Source organism: Oncorhynchus nerka, unplaced genomic scaffold (genome assembly GCF_034236695.1).
Source record: "Oncorhynchus nerka isolate Pitt River unplaced genomic scaffold, Oner_Uvic_2.0 unplaced_scaffold_2326, whole genome shotgun sequence".
Classification (NCBI taxonomy): domain Eukaryota; kingdom Metazoa; phylum Chordata; class Actinopteri; order Salmoniformes; family Salmonidae; genus Oncorhynchus; species Oncorhynchus nerka.
This window is the reverse complement of record NW_027039021.1, coordinates 27,779-44,759: the sequence shown is the minus strand read 5'-3', so window position 1 is coordinate 44,759 and position 16,981 is coordinate 27,779. Positions and strand designations below refer to the sequence as shown.

The 16,981-nt window shown below is 45.4% G+C and overlaps 1 protein-coding gene across 1 annotated transcript; it reads left to right on the top strand.

The window, feature by feature from the left end:
* The first annotated feature begins 1,110 nt into the window (after positions 1-1,110).
* Positions 1,111-5,990, top strand: LOC135567257 (metalloproteinase inhibitor 2-like). Its single transcript, XM_065014679.1, has 5 exons — positions 1,111-1,372; positions 3,037-3,107; positions 3,890-3,986; positions 4,547-4,671; positions 4,818-5,990. The coding sequence occupies exons 1-5, from the start codon at positions 1,243-1,245 to the stop codon at positions 4,989-4,991; spliced, it is 597 nt and encodes a 198-aa protein (XP_064870751.1). The 5' UTR covers positions 1,111-1,242; the 3' UTR covers positions 4,992-5,990.
* Positions 5,991-16,981: the final 10,991 nt, after the last annotated feature.

Below are 16,981 nucleotides of genomic sequence, written 5' to 3'. Positions count from 1 at the left end.
AGAATGTTCATTAATTACCTTTGAATAACATAAAATTTGCGTTCTCAGAACTTTAATAAAACCTTCCATGGCAAATGTTCTCAGAACCTCCCTACAACCTAAACAAATCTAATTCCCAGAACAGGTGAAATGTTCACTACCATTCTCAGACTGTAAAAAAAAAGATAACGGTCAGGAAAGTATGGTTTCGTTTCCAGAACCAATGGGAAACCAAAAACTTACATTCCCACAACTTCCAAGGAACCAAATGTCCAAGCTGGGAGGCTTTCAAATGGCACTTCAGACAAACAGATTGCAATTTTGGTGCACGCAGAATGGAGTCTTGAGTACATTCAAGTGCGTGTTCCATGACAAATCTTCTGTTCAGGACAACCCAGGGCATAATGCATGTCACACTAGTAACTGTGGATTAAACATAGAGCTCATGAACGTTGACACTGTAAATGACATGAGTTTTCAAATATGGAAATGTGAAGTGCACATTCGGATTCAAGGTATGTGGTTTGCTTGTATGACATCAAAGCGGTATTTATTATGATCCTCAAGTTCACTTGCCCTCAGCCCCTCAAACTCAACTCTGGACCTCGACGTGAATCCAGCGCCACTGCATTTTTTAATTGTTCCCCTTTAATCAGGGACTGGTTTTGACCAGGGACACCAGGTGGGTGCAATTCATTATCAGGAAGAACAGAAAACTAGCATGCTCCTGAGCACCGTGCACAACAAGAAGATGCCCCATACCCCGCTATTGGGCTACTTTTGCTTTTTTTTATTGTATGAGTGAGGGAAATGCTTTAAATCGAGAGGAGTCAATGTGTTCTGAAAGATGAGACCTGAACTGAGCAGTAGGGCAAGTTGAGCCTGCTTTAAAGTTGCCCCAGGTGTTTAAGAAAAGGAATTCAAACAGGCATATCCTAAAATGGATGAAAGACAGATAATTTATGGCAACCGATCAAATTGAGCCTGCTCTGAGGTTGTCCCTTTAAGGAGGGCATTTGTTTCCAATGGAGTTGCTATGGTTCTGGATTAATAGAATTCTCAGCCTACCACTGGCTTGGTTCTGACTGTGGGAGGAGCTCACAGCCTGCAATAAAAAGGGCTGATTACATCAAATGAAAACAGAGTTCTAGGTGTTAGTCTGTCTGGGAACATCTTTGCATGTTCTAGTGTAGTTTACAATACAACTGTTCTTTAGCTCCTGGAGGAAACGTTTTATTTTACGCTATAGATATATTTTCCAAAATGACTGTGTCTGTAAGCAGTTGTTTCATCACTCTGGTCGTTTTGCTCCTTTGGCAGATCGAAGACATTGCAGCAGCCTGCAGATGCACCCCTGTGCATATTCAACAGGCTTTTTGCAACGCAGACGTCGGTAAGGACATTTTGGCAGTATTTCTGACTTCTCAGGTTCTCAACTCCGGTCCTAGAGTTACTCAAACGGTACAATTGTATTGTAGCCCTGGACAATAACACTTGATTGAACAATCATCAGGCCCTCAATGAGTTGAATCAAGTGTTTTTGTCCGGGGATATAATAAAGTTCTGTTTGGTGTACTCGAAGGCTGGAGTTGGCCAACATTGGGCTACTACACTATCAATGCGCAACATGCAAACGATTTAAAGATTCCGTGGTTATAATAATTACCATGACATTAACATGATCATTGTATTTACGTAAGTAGGCAACAGTAAGATGGGCTACAGCCAAGGCTCTCCAACCCTCTTCCTGGAGAGCTGCCATCCTGTAGGTTTGTGATCCCACCCTAATTTGCACACCTGTTTCTAATAATTAGCCAGTTGATGAACTGAATCAGGTTTGTTACAACTGGGTTTGGATTGAAAACCTGCAGGAGGGTAGCGCTCCAGGAACAGGGTTTGAGAGCCCTGGCTGTAGCACTGGCCGAGACTCCTGCTACACCAAGTGTTATATTTGCCTCTAGGCCTACACATTATGCCTACAGTTGAATGCTAAATTATATACACCAAACAAGTTAATACTCTTTCTACATTTAACCCAAGGCACTCAGTTGTAGTGTAGACTTATTTATATCGACTAGTGGTAGGCTACAGATGCCGTGACTTAATTTGAGCCAGTTTCACACCAGGAACATAGTCCTGCAGCAATGTGTATTGTTATGTGGAGTAATATATATTTTTCATTTGTGCAAATCAAGTCTGGCATTTAAGTGAACTTTTTAGGTGGCTTTAAACCTTGAATACACAAGTTTGCAGTTCATGCAATGGGATGATTAAATTAAGATTTGGCCACTGTATATCACTTACCTTGGACAGTTAATTTCTTTCATGTGCTCCTTAAAAGGAATGTTTTCAACCTGAATTGTACTTGAATTAAGGGTACATTTTATCTGCACAGCTGTGGTGCCATCTTGAGGTCTGAAACATCTGCCAAATGTGGCTTTTGTAGTGTAACGTCCCTTAACTGGTACAGCTGTTAGTAAAAACCTTTTCTACTGTAGTTTCATTAGATCAGGATGTCTGCAAAACAAACTGTAATTCCAGTGATAAAAGCAACACGTACATCTGGTGTACTGGTCCTAATGATAGACAGCTGTGGAATAGAGGGAACTAAACCTTAGTTCATCTGCAAGGATGAATCGTTTGAATATCTTCTGAATCAGACTGAAGTGAAGAGGTTGTCGCTGTCAGCACCTTCTACCCAGACAGGTGGGTGGAGGAGGAGCTGGTGTCATAAGATCTGTACCTGTGCCTCAGTCTTCCTACCAGCACCTGGTTGGCACCTGAACATCTGCAGACCAGGCGGGGTTTAGTTAAAGTAGGCGTGTTGAATTAAAGGCAGGCGACTAGAGCTAGGAATCTAGGACCTGGAGGTATAATGGACTTGTCTGTTGAGCCCAAACAGGGTGAACTTATGCACAACATTTTTAAGACTGTAATATCTTGTCTGTGACGTGTTCTGTTGTCTTAGATCTCATAACGCCCTTAAACCATCAGTGTCTAACTGACCATTGAAAGGAAAATGGGGCTTGTCAGTTAAACCACGTTTCTCTCTTCCAGTGATCAGGGCAAAGGTGGTTGGTGGGGGAGTTGTGTCTCATGACACCAAGTATGACATCCAACAGATCAAGGTATGATTAGCCTTTTTATTAAGTGGTTGTTCCTTCCTGCACTGACACATTGAAGCCCCCTGAACCCCAGTCTGACAGATGGCCCCAGTTCTCTCCTTTCCCCTTCAGTGTTTGCAGATCTGGGTTGGCATAAACAGTGCAGTTGTGGAGCTTCCACCATATAAAAAGGAGCTTCAGTAGAAATGCCTCTTACTGAATATTGTGCTTTCCAGCTGCTGTTCCTACCAGTCCTTGACTATGGTGACATCATGCACTGCACTTTATTACTGGTGATGAGGGGGGGTTTGGTACTCATCCCTGCATTCTCTACCAGGAAGTTGGCTGGCTCTTTGTTACTTTAGTTGATAAATTGCCAGATTCTTTTATAAAGCACTTTTACTAACTCTCACTGTACCTAACATTATTACTGACCTTTAGACATTATAGTTAGTCTCTCAGATCAGGGATGTTTAACTCTGGATATTCCATTGGGCTCTCCTGAGTTGGATGAATCTGCTTGAAATATTTTTGCGGAACGATCTTAAATGTTCCAAATGTGACTTGTAGTTGCCTTTAGGGCGACTCAGAATTGTTTTGGACTTTTCTGCTTACCTTGGTCTCTGTATGACACCCTGATAAAAATGAAGGTTAGATTAAGCAATATTTTTTGATCTGCAAACATCCGGATAGGGTATAGGGAGGGAATTAGGAAAGACCTAGTGCCTGAGAGCTGTAGTCAGTTAGGTTAAACTGTATATTTAGATGTTTGACAGATCCTTCGTTCTCTCCTTGTGATTGGCTAGATGTTCAAAGGTCCTGACCGGGTTATCCACGCCGTCTTCACTTCATCCTCCTTGTGTGGTGTGACCCTGGAAATCAACAAAGAGTATCTCTTAACAGGTGTGGTTCTCACTGTTACCCAAGTTCATTGTTATCACTGGTTAACCTGCTCAACATATGCTTGCAGCATCATGGCCTATTCTGAACTATTGACTTCATCTTGTACAAGTAAAGTGCTTCAGAAAAAATACTTCTTTAATTTAAAGTTTATTTAACTAGGCAAGTCAGTTAAAAACATTCTTGTTTGCAATGACGGCCAAACCCTGACGACGCTGGGCCACTTGTGTGCCGCCCTATGGGACTCCTAATCACGGCCGGATGTGATAGTTAAACTTTATAATACTTAATGTTAAGAATTTAAATGTTTAATGCTTATAAATGTTTACAACTAATGCATCACTTATTTATTATGCTAAATTGTAGTGTTCCAGGCTGCATCAATATGTCTTCCTGCTCCAGGGTAAAGTTACCCCCAGGGACAGATCTAGGATCTGTTTCACCCTCCCCCAATTCTAATCTAAACCATTTGTGGGGGAAAGAAGGGTAAACTTATCCAATATCAGCATCTGGGGGTTAACTTTTACCCCACAGGTTGTTGACTCACTGTCTTCTGTCTTCAGGCAGCATAAATACTGATGGCAGGATGCGTATAGGCATGTGTAACTTTATTCGGTACTGGGACGACTTGAATGACACACAGAAGAAGAGCTTGACTCAACGCTACCAATCCGGCTGTGCTTGCAAGGTGTGTGACAGGAACTATAGTAAAATTACTTTACACCACTTGTTCAATTTTTACTTTGTCACATTGGCTAAACACAAGAGCTATAGTATTGGGGTAATGATCAGTTGGTGATCTGGGTCTTTCTCTCTCCCTGCTCTGAGCTACAGATCATCCCCTGCCATTCCCTCCCGTGTCCCGTCAGTGCCCCAGATGAGTGCCTTTGGACAGACTGGTTGTTGCACGATGGCCAAAGCGGACCCCAGGCCAAGTACTCTGCCTGTATCTGGAGTTTTGATAGGTTCTGTTACTGGTACAGTGAGATGGATCCATCCAAGAAGTAGTTCCTGGATATTGACTACTCCATAACTCTACAGGCCTTCCACTCACTGCTCAGTGGCTAAATATGCCTGCAATTTAAAACCTGGTTACTTGTGCAATAAAAATATACTACTCCTCAAATATAGTGCTCCAAGTATTAATTTATTGTGTCATTCATCAGTTTAAGCTGGAACCAAAGGTGTTATTGATACTCAAAAGTGTGATGTCTGTTTCTGACTAGAACATTTTTCCTGAAATACCATCCTAAAGCCTGAGTTGTGTTCAGCTGGACACAATATTGTAGAATAAATGTTTTTTACATGGTCTTCCTTGACAAAGAAATGCAGGTGTAGTTCCCTTCTGCACGTTGAATGCATTTTAATGAAATTGCTGAGAACACTCACACTTGCTGACAAAGAGTTTTCAGAACCTTGATTCTTAAGTTGTCACTAAGTTTGTTAAATTTTTCAATATTTTTCTCGGACTCACTACCCACTGGGCAATATATTCAACACTTGTTGCATCAAAGTGAAACTAATTTTGGATTTGAGTAGTTCAATCCTTTTATTTGATATCTAAACATTGAACTGACATCTGTGCTGAGTGGGTAGACTATGGATAACCATTCAGAATATTTTTAATGTATTTAACTAGGTGCGCCAGTAAGAACAAATACTTAATTGCAATGACGGCGTAACCTGGACAACGCTGGGCCATCAAACCGGGGTCTGTAGTGACTCCTCTAGCACAGATGTAGTGCCTTTAGACCGCTGTGCCACCCGGGAGCCCCCAATGCATGCATATTCACCTCCTTTTCAGCACCAATTGGGAATATGCAGATACTCAATTGTATATTTAAAATTTCTAATAGGAAACTGGTTTAGACTATTGGTGAAATAAAAATACTGTTCCGGATTGACTGACCATGTCTAAAAGTAATGGACTATCATTTCTCTTATTTGAGCTGTTCTTGCAATAATATGGACTGTTTTACCAAATAAATGTTCTGTATACCACCCCTACCTTGTCACAACTGATTGGCTCAAACACATTGAGACATTCCACAAATGAATTGAAGGCACACCTGTTAATTGAAATATAACATGAAGCTGGTTGAGAGAATGCAAAGCTGTCATCAAGGCAAAGGGTGGCTACTTTGAAGAATCTCATAAAATAGATTTGTTTAATGCTTTTTTTATTTTGGTTACATGATTCCATATTTGCTATTTCATAGTGTCTTCTCAAATATTCTACAATGTAGAAAATAGTCAAAATAAAGAAACCCTGGAATTAGTAAGTGTCAACTTTTGACTGGTACTGTACATCTGTCCAATTGAAAGATAACATATAGCTGGCTAAGTCAAAATTGTCCAAACCGAAACTCTCACAACTGCAACAATTGACACCATAAAGATATATATATATATATATGCTGAGTATACCCAACATTAGGAACACCTTCCTAATTTTGATTTCAACCCCCCTTTTTTGCCCTCAGAACAGCCTAAATTCATGTGGGCATGGACTCTACTAGGCGTCAAAAGCGTTCCACAGGGATGCTGGCCCATGTTTACTCCAATGCTTCCCACAGTTGTGTCAAGTTGGCTGGGTGTCTTGGGTGGTGGACCATTCTTGATGCACACGGGAAACTGTTGAGCATTAAAAACCCAGGAGTGTTGCAGTTCTTGACACAAACCGGTGCGCCTGGCACCCACTACCATACCCAGTGGAGAGTATTGAGATGCATAGACAGCAGGGGGATTCCAACCCTTCAAGAGCCCAAACATTGAAATCTATAACGTGACATACAGTACTGGAATATACTGTACTGTGCTCTACTTTAGTGTACTGTACTTTTGCATACTGCAACTCTGATGCACATGGGAATATCTTTGGTTTGTCTCTGACATTCAGAAGCTGAGCTACGACCTGAAGTCGAAGAATCGAAGAAATTATGTTGCTTGGGAAGTATGCCACTTCAACATTCAGTCAGAACGAGCAAAATCTGAAATATCCAACTTGCTAATTCGTTGAATGCGGCACGTGAATAACTACAACCAGATAGCAAGTCAATGTCAGTTTCCTAGTTCTGACTAGCATGTGAACACGGCATCAATCTTCTACAACGTGTGACTATGTTGCTGTCAATTGATCTGTTCACTTTGCCTAATAAAATACAGTATGTATGATTCAAATAAATGACCATAAAACATATTTGGGGAAATCGGGTGGAGAATTTATTTTCCCATATCCATCATCATTATTAAATAGCCTATCTAAAATATGTTAGGAGTCTTGTTAACCTGTTAGTACTCTAGGGGCAGTATTTCATTTTTGGATAAAAAGACGTGCCCGTTTTAAGCGCAATATTTTGTCACGAAAAGATGCTCGAATATGCTTGGAATTGATAGTTTTGGAAAGAAGAGACTCTTACGTTTCCAGAACTGCAAAGATTTTCACTGTGAAAATCAAACCAAGATGTATGACCGACCAGGAAATGAACAGGATTTTTGAGGCTACGTTTTCCATGATCGCCTTATATGGCTGTGAATGCGACAGGAATAAACGGACACTTTATCTTGTTTCCCCAAGGTCTCTGCAGCATTGTGATGTATTTGTAGGCATATCATTGGAAGATTGACCATAAGAGACTACAATTGCCAAGTGTCCCGCTTGGTGTCTGCGTGGCATTTGGTGCGCAAAAGTCAGGTCCCAATATTTTTCCATTCGAATCAGACAACAAAGCAGGCTTCAAGGACGGTGCTTTCAATGGAGAGATATATGCCAAACCACCTTCAGGATTGATTCAAACAACGTTTTCCATGTTTCAGTCGATATTATGGAGTTAATTCGGAAAAAAGTTTGACGTGTAGGTGACTGAATTTTCGGTTAGTTTCGGTAGCCAAATGCATAGTAACAAAAGGGAACGATGTGTCCTACACAAGAATCTTTCAGGAAAAACTGGACATCTGCTATGTAACTGAGAGTCTCCTCATTGAAACATCTGAAGTTCTTCAAAGGTAAATTATTTTATTTGATTCCTTGGCTGGTTTTTGTGAATATGTTGCGTGCTAAATGCTAACGCTAAATGCTAAGCTAGCTATCACCACTCTTACACAAATGATTGATTTTCTCTGGTTCTAAAGCATATTTTGAAAATCTGAGACGACGGGATTGTTAAGAAAAGGATAAGCTTGAGAGCAGGCATATTTATTTCATTTCATTTGCGATTTTTAGAAATCGCTAATGTTGCGTTATGGTAATGAGCTTGAGGCTGTAGTAACGATACCGCATGCGGGATGGGGCGGACTATGTCGAAATGCAGGAAATAAGCTTCAAAACAACATTTTCCTAGGTCCCTCAAATTGAACAAAATCATGCTGGTGTTGTAATTAATATAGGCTATCTCAATATGTGAAAAGGCAGACCCTGGGGAATAAACCCCTGCTCTACTGTACTGTACCCTACTCTACTGAAGCCTATTCTACTGTACTGTACCCTACTATTGTAGAGGACTGCTAATTCCTATGTAGGTGACATTACATTACTATTAATTCCTATGTAGGTGACATTACACTACTATAGCTGAGACAACGTATTTTCATAGTAAAACAGGTTGGGCCCCATACAGGATATTTCTCACACACACACTCACTCAAATCATCCAGAACACTGTCACAACAGTGATATGTAATATTCAATATTGAGACTAAATAGTCAATTTGATCCTTTTGGTTGCGCTCTCCACAAATGCTACACCAACACATTCTTTTTCTCTAACTAAAATATACTAAGGAGAAGCTCTGAGATAAGGCAGAATACGAGCAGTAGCGTCTCCTCGAATACATCGTAGGTATTAATCAACGTCGGGCGAAGTATATGCTAATTATATTCAGATAGTCTCTGAGAATTTCGATTAAAAATCCGATTAAATTCCAATTGATTTAAATTGAATTCCGATTAAAACAAATTCACAATGGCGACTCCCCATACTCCTAAGCTGAAATTTAATGTGTTCCTAGACCAAAGAATGGAATACAGATCGGGGGGAAAAGAACAGTGGAAGTCTATAAAGAAGGTTTGGGAGGGATTAAAGTTAAAATGGACTCAGTCAGGTTATCTAGGAGGGGGGCTGCCAACCATAGCCCAGCTGAAAGCAATGGAATGTGGATTGAGAGAGACGTTGCAGGAGACAAGAGACATGGAGGTAGAAAGAAACAAGGGCCATGTATTTAAAAGCCAAGGGACCAAACAGAGAGAAAGAGCAGAAGCGGAGCGCGGAGAGCAATACTGAACAAAAATCCCGAAATGATGGGGGTGGCCACTTCCTCACAAGGGGCAGATGCACAGACGAGCCACCACCAGGAGATGGCGCCAAATCCATCTCCCTCTGCCCTGGCCACTCCCTCACAAGGGGCAGATGCACAGACAAGCCACCACCAGGAGATGGCGCCAAATCCATTTCCCTCTGCCCCGCCAACACCTGTGCCCTCAACAACCCAACAGCTTTACCCAGTCCTGACAAATTTGCCTCCACCCGATACTGAAGAAAGGAGAAGGGCCGGGCCCGCGGTAACACAGGCCCCTGTGTTCATTGTGAAAGAAGGAGTACTCCGTGGGGATACGTTAATCAAAGGGGGCCACCTGGAGTGTGAAGAATTAAAACCTACTCCACACCAGGGGGTGCACAAATGTGCACACCAGGCCCATCTGACATGCATGCCCCTCGATCTATGCGACAACAGCCCCACCCCAGTGGCCACACGAGAAGTCAATCCACAGATGGAGCATGGGGCAACGGGAGCAGCTTGAAGTTAGAGGGGAGGGGAACCCCCACCTCCTGCACATCCACTGTGTACAGAGAACATAGGGGGGAACCAAGAAGCGATATTCTTGATGAGTACTTCACAAGTGGCCGCCGACAAGAAGAACATTTAATGACCTTCAGTGACCCGGAAGAACAGGGGGAAGATGATATGGAACTACAAGAGGAGACAGAGGAAGACGTTCCCCTCACGGCTGCAGGCATGTGGGAGGCAACAAGCCAACTTAAACTCATAGAAGAAGTCGCAGAAGAAACGGGTGAAGGAGTCCTGATACAAGGTGTTTTTAAAGGAAAAGCAACCCCCGTTGAAATAGCAGTAAGACGGTCGCAGCGCATCATAGACCAACAAAAGAGAGAAAGGGAAGAAGAAGCCCAAAGACGACGTGGGTTTTGTCAAATGCCACTCAGGATGGACGACACAACGCACCGAGAGGAATACGTTGCCTGGAAGATGCAAGATTTGACGACCCTGATGGAACAGCTCCCGAGCCTACATGGGGGGCCTCAGCCTGGCTGCTTCAGCTTCAGTCCCTAACTTCCGGGTTCCGGCTTGCCTTGGGGGACATGAAGGCCTTATTGGCTAGGTCAACCGACTACACGACCATGAATGCCCTAATAAACACAGCAGGACTGGGAACATGTGGGTCAGCAACAGAACCTGAGAAATACAGAGCATCCCTGTGGAGCGAGCTCAGAAGGGCGTATCCCACCGAGAAAAATTATGCAACCCTTACCTCTTTCACCATGGAAGAGGGGGAGCAGGCAGCTCAATACCTGGACAGGGCCAAGACCACCTGGAGATCAGTCCACATAGAACCCCATGACCAGAGCGGAACCACTCTCAGCATGTGGAAGGAGATGGTGGTGAATGGGACGCCGACAGAGGTGAAAAGCAAGCTAAGGGCCACAGTGGGGTTGATGGCCTTGCCAACTGCTCAATTCAACTCCCATGTCCACCATCACATCTCTCAATACAACAAAGACAAAGGCACGGCTGATTCACAAGTTCAGTCGCTGCAACTCCAGTTGCTCAAATTACAATTGAATGAGGCCCAAAAGACTGCAAAGCCAAAAAAGCAAATGGTGGTGGAGGAACCCACTGATATAGCCACGATTGTGACTCAGACCATGAACCAGATGTTGATGGCCGCTCCAGCACCGCCGACCCCCGCACAGGCACCGGTCGTATACGCCGCCCCTCCAAATCCAGGAGCCAACTACGGATATGCTGGTTACACCCAGCCTGGATTTTCCAACCCACCTGGACCGACATGGGGGGGACCACCTCAAGCTAGAAGAAATTGCTACAACTGTAACCAAGAAGGGCATTATGCCAGGGTTTGCCCCGCTCCCCTCTCACAGCAGCGCCAGACATACTTGGCAAAAGGGGGGAGGAGAGGTGGACAACGGGGAAGAGGGGCCCCAAGATACTCAGCCCCTGCTCAGGGATATCCACCAGCCCCTGCCCAGGGATATCCACCAGCCCCTGCTCAGGGATATCCACCAGCCCCTGCTCAGGGATATCCACCAGCCCCTGCCCAGGGATATCCACCAGCCCACAATACAGCGCCTCCTACCGGTCCAACCTTCCAGGGGATGTCCGAGGGATATCCCCCATGGGAATGAGGCTGCCCACCACCACCAGTAGGGTTAGATGGCCAACAATTCCCTGTCCACACGGAACCCACTATTACATGTGTAGTACAAGGGGTCACCCACAGGTTCCTTGTGGACACTGGATGCACATATTCCGCCATCAATTCTCATCAACCCCTCTCTTCAGACAAGGTAAAGGTGGTGGGGGTTTCAGGAAATCCTGAAGATCAATACAAAACCACTCCACTATTGTTCCAGTGGGGCCCTTCTAGTTTGAAACACGAATTCCTATATTGTCCAAATTGCCCTATCAACCTATTAGGTCGAGACCTACTCTGTAAATTAGGGTGCGCAATCTACCTAACTGAATCAGGTGTGGAGGTTTCGCTCGATCCACCGCCAAGGGCCCGAATCCTGATGCTCCCAATTCTGCCCGCACCTGCTCTATCTACCACACAGGAGGTTTACTGGCTCAAATGCCTACCAACTGGACCTGGAACTCCTGCCATCCAATTTCAATTTAACCAATGGAGGAAGCTAATATACACCTTTCATCCATACAAGACACCACAGGCAGAGTTGCACTGCACTCTCAACGTCACTGACGACGAAGACACGCCTTATACTCAAGACTGGGATGAAAACATGATGCATCTTACCCCAGACATACGGTGCCTCACCATTGTGTGCGGCCCAGAGGGGGTGGCAGCCCCAGTCATACTCCCACACCATATTAAACCTTGGTATCAACTGGGACCCGACTCTTCTCCACACGTGACCCTCGCAGTAGGGAATGGACATGAGGCCCGAAGTCTGGGTCCAATGATAAAAGGGGCCTCGAAACTCATTTGGGAAGCGACTCATATGCCTGGCCTGTTGAAAGCAACCACCGAAAATATGTGGCGTCTGACTATGGTGGACACGGAAGAACGGTGCCAGCCTGAGCGTCTCACTCTCCCCAGGCACCACGGAAAACCCTACTCTGATCACCCTTCCTCCCCTGCTGTCTTGGATTCCATAGACAAGGCAATATGGACAACCATGCCATTTGACGTGGGAAAGTTACAGGTCCAACCAGTGCGCATTACCCTAACCAATCCGGCACAAGTACCAATATTTCGAACCCAATATCGACTGAAGCATGAACAGACAGAGGGGATCAGACCCACTATCGAAGGCCTCCTGGGAGCTGGGTGCATATACAGGACTTTATCACCCTGGAACACCCCCATACTGCCGGTTCTGAAGGCAGATGGAGAAACATACCGGATGGTACAGGATTTCCGAGCGGTAAATGAAGTTACCACACCTATCGATCTCCCAGTTCCCGACCCACACATCACTCTGAGCAACCTGTCACCAAAGCATCGGTATTTCACCGTGGTGGACTTGGTCAATGCCTTTTTCAGCATCCCATTGGATGAGGCTTCCCAGCCGCTGTTTGCCTTTACCTACGAGAATCAGCAATTTACTTATTCCGTACTTCCCCAAGGCTACACTTCTTCCCCTGGAATTTTCAATCATATTCTGAAGACTCATCTGGCGGAACTGAAAATCCCAGGAGTGATACTCATACAATACGTAGACGACCTGTTGCTGGGGGCTCCCACCTCAGACCTCTGTCTAGAAATGACTAAAACCCTGTTAGACTTTCTGGCAGTCAAAGGCTACAAAGTCAAGATGTCAAAAGTCCAATCATGCAGACGAACCGTTCTGTTCCTGGGAAGGGAAATCTCAAGCGAGGGGGCCGGCCTCTCAAAATCACACAGAGACTCAATTTTACACCACCCCAGACCTATTACGGTCTCAGGTATGCTCTCATTCTTGGGGTTGACGGGGTACAGCCGTACTCACATTCCGGACTATACTGAAAGAACTGAACCACTGAGAGAAATTGTTCGGGAAACAGGCCCAAGAAACCTACAGGCCTCACTGACATGGACTCCTGAAGCTTCTACGGCGTTTGGCCTATTGAAAACTGACCTGTCTGTTGCTGCTGCCCTCACTGCACCAGACTACACGAAGACATTTCACTTGGATGTTTCTGAGAAGGAAGGCTTTGCTTCAGCCGTCCTTTTTCAGAAACATGAGGGGGAGAGAAGAGTACTTATGTACCACTCTTCAAAACTGGACCACATTGAAACCGGACAGACCACCTGTTCCAGATACGTAGCAGCGGTAGCCAAGGCTATTGAGAAGACAGCACACCTGGTAATGTGCCACAAGATGCAAATACACACCCACCATGGGGTGGCAGCATACCTCATCAGCAAAGAATTCACTTTCAGCGCGGACAGAAAAAACAAAATCCAGAACAAATGCACCCAGTCGCACATCACTTTTGTGAACACCGACAAGAACATGGCAGATGCCCTCAACGCTGAGGAGGGCCTAGCACACTCCTGCCAAGAGAGGGCAGCACAAGAGCTCAAATTGAGACCAGACCTGGAAAATGAACCATTGACATCACCAGACCTATGGCTAAACACAGACGGATGTTGCTACAAGGGAGACACAGGTAACATAGCTGCCTATGCAGTCGTACAACAGCTGCATGACAAAACACATGTCACGTTGGAATCAGGAATTGTCCCCCAGCCAGCATCAGCACAACTTGCGGAAATTGTGGGTCTGACTCAAGCTCTAGAGAAAGCCGAAGGTAAAACTGTAAACATTTACACGGACTCGGCATATGCACACGGAGCAGTGCACATAGATGGACCACAATGGGTTAGGCGCAACTTTACCACCACAGGTAACCTACCCATCAAGCACAGAGCCCAAATGGAACGTTTGATACATGCCGTATCCTTACCAAAGACAGTGGCCATAATGAAATGCCGTGGCCACCAAAAACTGACCAGCAGAATCAATCATGGTAATGATGCAGCAGACTTGGCAGCCAAGGCCGCAGGAGGCTACAGCCCCGACAGATGGTGCTCAGGATAGAACCAGCAAGGACTGAACTGACAAGTCAACACATACTAGAACTACAGGAAGAGGCAGGCCCTTACGAACATTAGGTTTGGACACAGAAGGGAGGCTCTAAAGGACCAGACGGAATATGGAGATGCCATGATGGCCGACTGGTGGCTCCAGCAAATCTCTGTCCAGAACTGATAAGGGAAGCCCACGGACTCACCCACGAAGGAAAACTCAGAACTCTCCAGAAGGTTTCGTACATATGGTGGCACCCCCACATGAAGGACATGACAGATTTATTCTGTGACGAATGCAACATATGTGGGAGCTACAATCCAAAGAAGCCTTACCAAACCCCAATGGGAGCCTACCCGGTGCCAAACGCATGTTTCCAAGACATCAGTATAGACTATACCGACATGGGAGAGGACAATGTGAAGTACGGGAAGAGATATTTGCTAGTGATGGTAGATAGATTCTCTAGATGGGTAGAAGCAATTCCAACAGCTAAGGAGGATGGGAAGACGGTCATTAAGTGGCTGCAGTCAGAACTAATACCTAGATATGGGGTCCCTAGACAAATCCGAAGCGACAATGGGTCCCACTTCGCAAACAAACACCTGAGACAGGTGGAGGAGAGGTTCGGCATTATACACAAGTTTGGTTCCGTGTATAAGCCGCAGGCCCAAGGCCTTGTGGAGCGCTGCAACCAATCTCTTAAGTGTAAGATAGCCAAAGTGTGTGCTGGTACAAAACTGACATGGGTGGAGGCCCTGCCACTGGCGTTGATGGCCATGAGGTCATCACCAGGGGCAGGGACTCATCTTTCACCCAACGAGATAATGACAGGAAGAGTGATGCCAGGTCCACCAAGAGAGGGAGGTCATATGCCCTCTCTTGATGTGCACCACCAAAATTGACGGAACTGTCTGCAGCTCTCTCCAAACAGATACACAGAGTCCATGAGGGGGAGCTGACGGGAGATCCAGAGCAGCCAAGGGTAAAGGTCGGCGATTGGGTAAGGATCAAGGTCCACAAAAGAAAGTGGGCGGATCCCAGGTGGACTGGACCGTACGAAGTGAAGGAGGTTACTTCACACTCAGTCCAGGTCAAAGGTAAATCGGGCGCACCTTGGCACCACTTGACTCATTGTACACCAACACCGACTCCTTCCAGAACTTTGACTGAAGTCAGGGTCGATTTGAGCGACCTAAATTTGATTCCAACCACAGAACCCTTAGTTGGTAAGGATGTGGGAGCAACTCCCCAGCTCACCAACTAACCGGCCTTCCAGAGATAGGGGCTATCCCTGGAAGAGATTGGGAATATCGGGCCCCGTGTTTGTTATTTTTATAATAGTCACAGGAGTTTCCATGGGGATTCTCCTGTGGGTATTAGAGCATCATACACCTACATTACAAGCAGACATAGGACCCTCTAATGGGTCATCCAACCTGACCACATCCATGACACATATAGAACTGACCAATCATTTGCACACGAAACGCTCCACCACCCCTAAAACTGATTGCAGGGCCAACGATGTGCGCAGTACGACTGTTTGTGTGCCCTTCAATGCAACTAGTATCATTGACATCCCTTGGGGGACCTTAGGGGGCCCTAGGAACGGGGTAGGAACCAGTGCCCTCTGGGCTGCTGGACATGTCTGGTATATGACATTAGGAAAGGTTGGCGATTGGTTTTGGAAGAATTTAGTGGGGGAGACAATTAATGGGTGGGAAGACTGGACGACAAACAAGAGGGCATTGGAATGGCGGAAGCGACTGACTTTAACTAAGACAAAAACGGGACTGAAACTTACCGTTAGACCAGGGGACCAGCCTTTAAAGTGTTATGATTTCATACTGGCCCCATGGAATTCCGGGACCAGATATTGGCTGTGGCGAATTTGTTTGACTAAGAATCCTAAACCGACTTCGGTTACAGTAAGGAATGACATGAACGCACCCGTAAAAGGGTCACCTATATTCCCACTGTTTGGCCCGGTGGAGACAATATCCAGGCTTAAAAGCCCGGATGATGTAATATTGACAGCCACAGGGGTCTCAGGTTTTTCCAATAATTGGCTACTGTTGACAGAGGAAGCTGCAAATACCACCAGACAGAGTTGTGTGGTGTGCATGGGAGCTCGTCCATTGCTTCGAATTGTCCCAGCAGTGGTGACTCGAGCATGTCTAATCCCACTTATGACAACTGATAACCCCAGAGATAATTGTACTGCCTGGGATGGTGTCTATCCAGTCACTAAATTCACCGATAGGAAACCAGTGTTTTCCAACCAGGTAGCAAGGGCAAATTTTACTTGTGTCAATATGACGGGAGGAAGAACTAAAGTGGGATGGGTTCCTGCAGATTGGTGTCTGGATACAGTTAATATTAAGGGTAGTTTTACGCCAAAATCCAGAGCAGATGTGTGGTGGTGGTGTGGTAGTACTGTCCTGTTTGATAAGTTACCTTCCAACAGTACTGGACGCTGTGCACTTGTTACTCTCTTGTTGCCTGTTTCTATCTACCCTATAGGAGCCGAGGACCTCGTCCTGCGGATCCAGGAGTAAACCCGGATATTGGGGACGTGCCAGGCGAGCCACCACCCCATCTAGTGGAGACCCCACCTACATAGACGCTATTGGAGTCCCCAGGGAGTGCCTG